At 56.7% G+C, this 8,448-nt stretch overlaps 2 protein-coding genes across 2 annotated transcripts in view; one reads left to right on the top strand and one right to left on the bottom strand.

Annotated features, from left to right (window-relative positions):
* MAP3K3 (mitogen-activated protein kinase kinase kinase 3) overlaps positions 1 to 3,084 on the top strand; it is a 102,934-nt gene extending 99,850 nt beyond the window's left edge. Inside the window, exons 11-15 of the mRNA XM_006897868.1 lie at positions 1 to 149; positions 712 to 843; positions 1,161 to 1,290; positions 1,607 to 1,784; positions 2,856 to 3,084. Coding sequence (XP_006897930.1) covers positions 1 to 149; positions 712 to 843; positions 1,161 to 1,290; positions 1,607 to 1,784; positions 2,856 to 3,084 — 818 coding nt within the window. The remainder of the gene's footprint in view (positions 150 to 711; positions 844 to 1,160; positions 1,291 to 1,606; positions 1,785 to 2,855) is intronic.
* Positions 3,085 to 7,183: 4,099 nt separating this feature from the next.
* LIMD2 (LIM domain containing 2) lies at positions 7,184 to 7,856 on the bottom strand. Its single transcript, XM_006897788.1, has 4 exons — positions 7,815 to 7,856; positions 7,660 to 7,704; positions 7,451 to 7,590; positions 7,184 to 7,343 (listed from the first exon to the last, which is right to left on the bottom strand). Exons 1-4 carry the CDS (start codon positions 7,854 to 7,856, stop codon positions 7,184 to 7,186), a joined length of 387 nt encoding a protein of 128 aa, XP_006897850.1.
* Positions 7,857 to 8,448: the final 592 nt, after the last annotated feature.

The following is an 8,448-nucleotide window of genomic DNA, read 5'->3' as shown; positions in this document are numbered from 1 at the left end:
CTCCTAGTGCCCCCATCAACTGGCGCCGAGGGAAGCTGCTGGGTCAGGGTGCCTTCGGCCGCGTCTATTTGTGCTATGACGTTGACACAGGACGTGAACTTGCTTCCAAGCAGGTCCAGTTTGACCCAGATAGTCCTGAGACAAGCAAGGTACTGCCTTTTTCATGGCAGACCCCTTTTTTCCAGCAAAAATGTTCATCACACAGTTTGGGGAACTGTTTGGAATGTTATAGGCTGCTTTCTTAAAGAATTCTTCCTCTCCCTTGCTGTCCACCCTGGCCCTGGGCTGAAGAGATTGTGGTCCAAAGAGTGCCAAGCAACCAGGGTGTGGGGAGGAGTATTAGACAAAAGGAACTGGGAGGTGATGCTCCAAGTAACCTAAGAAGTAATGATCAGAAGTCCCACCATCACCAAACAAAGTCTGCAGTCCTGGGCTCAGGACGGAGCCCCAGGCTTTATGCACTGGGTCCAGCAGAGCCACTCTTTGGAATTAAGTTTTGAATGTGGAAAAACCTAGCAGTTCCCTCATCAGCCTCTTCCACCCACTGTCAGCCTTCCAGCATGGCAGTAAGGGTTGCCCGTACCCGAGGGTGCCCAGCACTGTGGCTGAGACCAGAGACTGGCAGCCCCTATGAGGTCCGTGTGGGGCACGCTGAGCTGGTCCCAGTGGGGTCCTACCCCTGAGCCCAACAGTGACCTCACCCCTCCCTAGGAGGTGAGCGCTCTGGAGTGCGAGATCCAGCTGCTGAAGAACCTGCAGCACGAGCGCATCGTGCAGTACTACGGCTGTCTGCGGGACCGCGCCGAGAAGACACTGACCATCTTCATGGAGTACATGCCGGGGGTGGGTGCTTCCAGACACCTGCGGGGGACACACATGGTGGGGGCTGGGGCTGGGGACTCACTTAGGGGAACAAGGGGAGGTTTTGGCTGGACTGGGCTCCAGTGATGGTGGGATGTAGCTCAAAGGCTGGTGAGTGAGTCCAGTAAGTCCAGCTGTTACCAGGCAGAGTACAGGCCTCCCTTCTCTGGTTTGGATATTTGCTTGAGGAAAGGGCTGTTAATGACTTAATTCCCGAACTGCCCAGCATCCCTTAGCAGAGGGGCTACAAATGTCTGTGCCTGTCCCTATCCCTACCTGTGACTCCTTGTGGCTGGCAGGGCTCGGTGAAAGACCAGTTAAAAGCCTACGGAGCTCTGACAGAGAGTGTGACCCGCAAGTACACGCGGCAGATCTTGGAGGGCATGTCCTATCTGCACAGCAACATGATCGTTCACCGGGACATAAAGGGTGAGCAGAGGTTCTGGCACTGTGGTCCCCAAGTCCTGGGTTCAGGCATTCCCCTGATTATTGGTTATCCTGGACTGCCTAACAAATGGGACCTAACACCATCTTCTTTTGGGGGATCAGCTCAAGATTGAGTGATTTGGGAAATACCATAAATTGTTTGCAGACATTGGCAGTGGTGATGATCATTCATACGAGGTCTGAGGCCTCTCTTCACTAGATGAGGTGGAGGGAGTGAAGGGGATAACCCTAACCCTAACCCTAACCCTTGGGATACCAAGAGAGCCTGTATCACAGCCTTGGCCTTTACATGTCCTAGGAGCCAACATCCTCCGAGACTCTGCTGGGAATGTGAAGCTGGGGGACTTTGGGGCCAGCAAGCGCCTGCAGACCATCTGCATGTCAGGGACAGGCATGCGCTCCGTCACTGGGACACCATACTGGATGAGCCCTGAGGTGATCAGTGGTGAGGGCTATGGAAGGAAAGCCGACGTATGGTGAGTGCTGGGTCCACTCCCTGTCTGGGCTACGGTGGGTCTGATGCTGAGACGTGAGCCTTCAGGGGTCCCCAGTGTGGCAGGAAGGAGTGAGGACCCGCCTTTCACCATTGAGGCCAGGACTCTGGCTGGGACCCCCTAGCAGTACATCAGATGAATAGTTGTGTTTAAACCCCAGATAGTCTGATGTTCAGAACTTCCCTGATGTTTGTAAAACATCTCTCTAGAGTAGCAGGATTCTGTGCCTCTCTGAGAGCTACATTTGCTGCACCTCATGGCCATCCATTGGCAGTGTTGGAAGCTGGGAGTGCATCACTCCCTTTCAGGAAATGATTGTAGGAGGCTGCTCTCCCAACTCCATCCACACTCTGGAACCCATGGGTGACACTTTAAGGGGCGGAAGGGACCTGGTTAATGGGATTAAGTTAAGGCTCTTGAGAAGAGGAGAGTACCCTGGGCTATTGAGATAGGTGCACAAGAGTCATTAAAGGTGAAGCAGCAAGAGGTCAGTCAGCAGCCAGGGCTGTGATGATGGACACAAGAGTTAGAGTGATGGGGGAGATGGGGGCGGGGCCACAAGGCAAGAATGCAGGTGGCTTTTAGAAACAAGAAAAGGCAAAGAATTGGAGAGTCCCCTTTCAGCCTCCAGAAGAAAGGCTTCCGCTGATAGCTTGATGGTCGCCCAGCCAGAGCAAGAACACAAAAACCAAACCCACTGCCTTGAGTCACTTCCAGATGGCATTAGCCCAGCATCACTAATTGTAGACTCCTGACTTTCACAACTGGAAGGTCATTTGTGCTGGTTGAAGCCACTGCATGTGTGCTAATTAATTCCAGCAGCACAGGACCTGTCCATACTTAGTGACTCTCTCCTGTCTCAGGAAGTGCCCAGCTAGATGATGAGGTGGAGGTTGATGAGACCCCAGTGTATGAGGACCAAGCATCATTGGGGACCTCCACTGGGTCCACTCTCAGAAAGGCACACCCAGCTCCATGTGTTTTGAGAAAGGCGCTTCTGCAGCAGTAATTCAGGTGCCTGGCTCTTGAGTAACTCAGGTTCTCTCTTCCCAGGAGCCTGGGCTGCACAGTGGTGGAAATGCTGACAGAGAAACCACCGTGGGCAGAGTATGAAGCCATGGCTGCCATCTTCAAAATTGCAACCCAGCCCACCAACCCTCAGCTGCCTTCGCACATCTCCGAACACGGGCGGGACTTTCTGAGGCGCATCTTTGTGGAGGCCCGCCAGAGGCCTTCGGCCGAGGAGCTGCTCAAGCACCACTTTGCACAGCTTGTGTACTGAGCTCTAGGCCACGCTGCTGCCGGCCACCCCTACTGCGTGGGCAAGGGGCTGCTGGGGGCTCAGCAAGTTGCTGCTTCTCCCAGGCAAGGCTGTGGACTCGAGAGCCACGGTCCAGCCAGCGTTTGCTGGGCCTCTTCTGCCCCAGGGCTGGGAGCCAGGGCAGGAGCCTCAAGGACTGGGAGCCCCCAGCCTGCCAGACCGGAGAGCTCCAGAGTCCTGAGCGCACAGTGGAGGGGATCAGACACCATATGCAGCGACCACAGGCCCAGCCTTGGAGCTGTGTCCCAACACTGCAGTTGGGCTGAGGTCCGAGTTGCAGGGTGGGAACAGTGTTGTTTTCGTTCTGAGTGTTACTTTGTTTCTGGAGGCCACCACAGGAGTCACCTGGCTGGGTGAGGCCACCCAGCCTGAGGTAATCAGCATTCCCTTAAAGCAATGGAAGTCCAGGTGGGCCGCCCTCGGCCCCTGGCCCCCGGCCCCCAGGCCAGCTTTGCCAGTCCTGTCCTTTACCAAAGATGAATGAAGCAAATGTTATGCTGCCTTATTCAGGGAAGGAGGCACCTGTCTTGCCTGCCCATGTGACCCTGCCCCCAGGCGGGGTCTTGAGATGTGGAATCTCACAGAGGTGGGGAGACCCAGTTTTGTCAATGCAATTGTTTCTATTTAACAAGTAGGGAGTCACTCTTTTCTGTACCGAGTTTCTAAACTGAAGACCTTGTGTGCCCTCTGGGCTCTGCATACCCAGCTTTGGGTGTGGGCTGGGCCAGTGCCCCTGGCTGAGATGGAAGGATGGACAGCTTGGAGCAGGCGTCTGACCCCACTGACTGGCCTGAGCGGGACATTGGACAACCAGGCAGGCTTTGAGTTGTGACCTAGCTGGGCCAGAGCCCTCGCCCCACTGCCTGTGGCAAGCCTGTGTATGTGCGTCCATCTGTGTGCAGCCCACCAGCTCTGCCTCTTTAGCCAGCCTGGCCCGTTCAAGTAAGGGCTCCAAGCCCTGCCTTCCATGCTCCTCTCGGGGAAAGGATGGCAGCAGGGGCAGGAAACCAGTATCTCAGCAGCATAAAGTTGGCCACATTTACCTCAGCCTGGGCGCTGGTCCTTTCTTCCAGCCCCTCCCCTCCGAAATGTGCCTCTTGCTAAAGCTCCTCCCCCGGCACTCAGTTTCCTTGGGAGTTAGATTTAAGAAAACCAAGCCAGTGCCCAGGGACAGGCGTCTCCAGGGAGCTGGGGGTTAGCGCCAGGCAGCTCATTGCCAGCCATGCCCACATCCCATGGGCACTGAACAAGCCAAAGCCTTCGTTATATGTTGACGATGCACTTTTATGAATGTAGTTTCTATCGCTGTTTTTAGCCTTTTCACATCATGTAATGTGAGGCCTTGTACTTGTTAATTTATATCTCTGATCATATTTGATGGGTTTTATATATATCAACTCTAGACTGTTACAGGTGATGGACGCCTCAAGAGAAGAGAAGATGAAAGCAGCTGGTTTTGCAGACGTGTGTGTTGTAACGGTGCCACTTGGGCCTGGGTCCCTTCTTTCCACCCCCTTATCTGCACCCCAGCCCTGCCCAGGGTAGGGACTGCCCCCCTCGACCACAGCTGCTATGCGGCAGCTCGGCCTCTCCATGACCTGTCGGATGGCAGCCGGCACCCCACACCAGTCCCCCGTTCCCCAAGAGGAGGTGGTGCTATGCCAGCACTGTGGAGACAAGACAACTCTGTGTCCCAGGTTCAGGGTCCCACAGAGCCTGGCCCCTGGAGCCAGTGTGTTCTAAAAATGAATATGAAAACAAGTCAACCAACCATGCACTCCAAACAACAAAAATACCCCACGATTTTGTGTGTGCCAAAAACTGTGGACATGCTGGCTTAGCATCCTCAGGACCAAGCTGTTTCTTAATTTATTGTTTTTAAGTAAACCAGATTAAGTTGTGGGGACTTAGCATGGCCTGGGCCCAAAGGTTCTGATGGGCAGTGTCCCAGCAGACCCTAGGCTTGCTGTGGGAAGGGGCCATATGTCGGCATTTTCTAATCCCAGGGGTATGTCTGCCTTGGCAAACCCAGCAAGGAGGCCAGGGCTGGAGGTAGTCTTCTGCCACCTCTTCTGCCCAACCCCCCTCCAACTCTGTGTCTGTCTGAATTGTGGATTGTGCAGAAGAACCTGCAGCCATAGTTATATCTTGACCAAGGGCTTGCAGTGCAAAGCCAGGCCAGTGTCTTGCATTACTTACAATAAAAGGGATCATTTATACTGGAGGGGTCCTGTGGCTGTGATTTTGGTCGGGGTAGGGAATGTCTGCCTAGAGTAGGGTAAGGATGGTGTCTTGCAGCAAATTTGGGTACTTTGAGTAGAGGGATACTTGAAATAACTCCAGGGGGAGGGATCCTGAGGTTGAATGCCAGCACTCCTAGCCACAGCTTTACTAGTGTCTACATCCCCAGGACCTTGGTGACACCCACCTGCCACCCCAGAGAGGGACTCTTGCTAATTATAATTACTCTTGGGAGTTCCTCTTGTAGCACAGGCACCACCTGCTTCCAGGAGCTACTGCTCTGTCATCTTCCCCCTAGTTCACTGCTAGCTTTTGAGCAAAAAGGCCATTCTTGTCCCCATCCAAGCCCTCTAGAACCTCGCTAGTCTGGAATTGAACTAGGCATTCAACAGCTTTCCTCATGCCCAAGTAGTCAGTTCAGTTGTTCCAAGTGGCAACATCCAGCACAGAAGAGCAGCTAATCTGCCACCGAAATACAGGGCCATTTCCTCCCTCGTCCCATGGGTATGGGGTCCCTTGCTCTCTTGTTGCATACAGGTAGCTGACGGAGCTCAGCACAGGTTGCTGCCTGTTGTCAACTGAGGAGGGTGTCTGGGCCTTTGAAGTGGGTTCTGTTGCTGTAACTTGTCCCATGTTGCCTGGGTTTTCATGAGTTGCTGCTCCTTCGATGACTGGGACAGCCATGGCTAACCTCCCCAAAGCATGACAGGGGCAAGAGGCCAGCAGTGGGGTAAGAGTGGGCACCAGGACTTGGGGCACACAAACCCATGACAGTGCTAGGGTGACAGACTGGTTCCCACCACTCCTTGTGGATTTTGGGGGCAATGGAAGCTCAGACTTAGGGCCCATCAAGTACAGGCCCAACACATCTCTTCAGAACAGGGTGTGTATGGGAGCTGAGGACCACATGGAGTTTTAGTATCCATTCTGGGTTTGACAGCCTGAAGAACCAGCTGGGAAGAGGAGCGCCCCGTTCCTCAAGCTGGTGAGTACTGCCGACACCCACTGAATCCTCCCCTTCAGTCCCCGCCCACCCTATCTCCCCATCCTCCTAGCCCCCAGGTGCTTGAATCCTTCAAGCCATTAAGTCCCACATTCAGCCACAAAATACAGAGTCAGGATTTGCTTAAACAGGTTTAAAATGGGGTTGATCACAACAGTCAGAACTGGCAAAAAACAAGGAGGGGAATGGGAGGGGAGCCTGGCCTCGGCCAAACCCGTTGTCAGTCTCTGTGGCTTGCTCAGCCTGGTGGGCACGTTAGCGTCTGCTTTTTGACTCCCATGGCGCAGACATTCCCAGCCCCATGGGGGCACATCTGCCCCGCCGGGGGAGTCAGTGCCACTCCACTTCCCCATCCCTTCCCCCCCTATGGCCGTGGTGGGCATCCTGTGAGGCCTAGCAGGGGTCCTTCCTCCCAGACTGCATGGCAGGACCAGGCTGAAGGCAGAGGTAGATGGGGACACATAGGACCCACGTGCGCGCCGGTGGCAGTGAGGGAGCTTGGGACCCTGAGGGGGGCATGCTGACTCCTTGCTGGAGAAAAGGCACCTAGATAGGGAAGCTGGGCTTGATGGCCTCCCAAGGGGCCCTGGGGTGAGGTGGGCTGGGGCTGGCTGGAAGAAGTGGGACGCAGGGTGGGTAACAAACACCCAATCCTGGCCCACTGAGGGAGAATGAAGGAATCCTGGGGCACAGTCCTGCCCCATAACCCTCCCCTGAGCAAAATGGCCTCACCCCTCCCCACCCAAGCCCAGCTCCAGTCTCCTTCCCACCATCCCCACAGCCCATCCAGGGCGCTAGTGGCAGGTGAGTGGGGACTCAGGCGGTCTTGGTGCCTGGGTCCACCTCCTTGTGGGCCCAGAGCTCCTTGTGCTGCTTCCGGCCAAACCCCTCATCATAGTTGCCTTTGCTCTTAAACAGCTGCTGGAAGTGGGGTTTGCAGTAGAACTCCCCGTGCAGCGCGGCGTAGCTGCCCAGGCTGTGGAAGCAGACAGTGGTGGTCAGGCCGCATCACGTCGGGGTTGTGAGGGCAGGGGGCAGCCGGGCAAGGGGAGAAGGGGAGGGGGCGGCAGGGCCGGGTCCCACCTGAGCTTGGCGTGGCAGTGCTTGCAGCAGAAGCAGGCATTGTGGAATACGACCTTATCTGCCACCAGTGGCTCCATGGGGTACACCTTCTTCTGGCAGGCAGCACAGGTCTCTTTCACTTGGGCCCGGAGGCTGAAGGACTGTGAGGGACTAAGCGGGGGCCTGGCCCACCCCAGCCAGCCTCCCCTGACCCCCACGCTGGGCCTTACCTTGGAGCGCTGGACAGAGCTGTTCCCACCGCTGCTCTTGGCTTCCTGGGTGGGAGACAGGGCCAGTCAGGCGCACGCCATGCAAATCTACCGGCCCTCGCCCTCCATCCCAGGCCGAACACCTGCAGGACCCTCCCACCCTGCCGGTCACCTACATGAGAGGGAGTGGACTGGGCGGCTCCTGCAGCCTGGAACATGTTTCGTTGGAGGTGATGGAGGCCGCGGCACCCACTGGATTCTGCAAGGGGAAGTCAGTCGGTCGGGCCCCACAAGCCCTTCCCCAGCCTCAAGGGTGAGGGGGGTGTTTACAACTGGGACTGGGGGGGCTGCGGTTGGGACTTTCCCTAAGTCATTTCCTGTTGCTCTAGGTCTTGCCACTTCCGCCCCTCACCCACCTCCCTCTGCGCCTGCCCGCCCCCCACGCCGCTCCCCAAGGACCCGGGGTCCCTGAGTGGAACCATATGTCTGGCGAGGAAGAACAAAGTTAGCCGGGAGCAGCGAGGGTGCTCCCTGTGCAGTCGGAGCGTGAGCGCCGCGGGCCAGGGTTTCCGCTGGGGTGCAGGAAGGTCAGGGGGGCCGGTCTGGCGGGGGTCTGTGGCCCCGCGTGACCCCGGCCCCGTGGAGCGGGTCCCCGACGTCGGCCCAGCTCCTGGACAGCGCTCTCGGGGCGCCGCCGCCCACCAGGACCATCGCCAGCGCGGCCCGTTCTCCGGGCCCCGACGCCCAGAGCAGAGACCCCGAGATCCCTGCCGAACAACCCCGCCCCGAAAGCGATGGGAACCGGGGGAG

Source organism: Elephantulus edwardii, unplaced genomic scaffold (genome assembly GCF_000299155.1).
Source record: "Elephantulus edwardii isolate Elephantulus edwardi_28Jun2011 unplaced genomic scaffold, EleEdw1.0 scaffold00216, whole genome shotgun sequence".
NCBI classification, from domain to species: domain Eukaryota; kingdom Metazoa; phylum Chordata; class Mammalia; order Macroscelidea; family Macroscelididae; genus Elephantulus; species Elephantulus edwardii.
The sequence above is the reverse complement of the archived record's forward strand: the minus strand, read 5'-3'. Positions and strand labels throughout refer to the sequence as shown.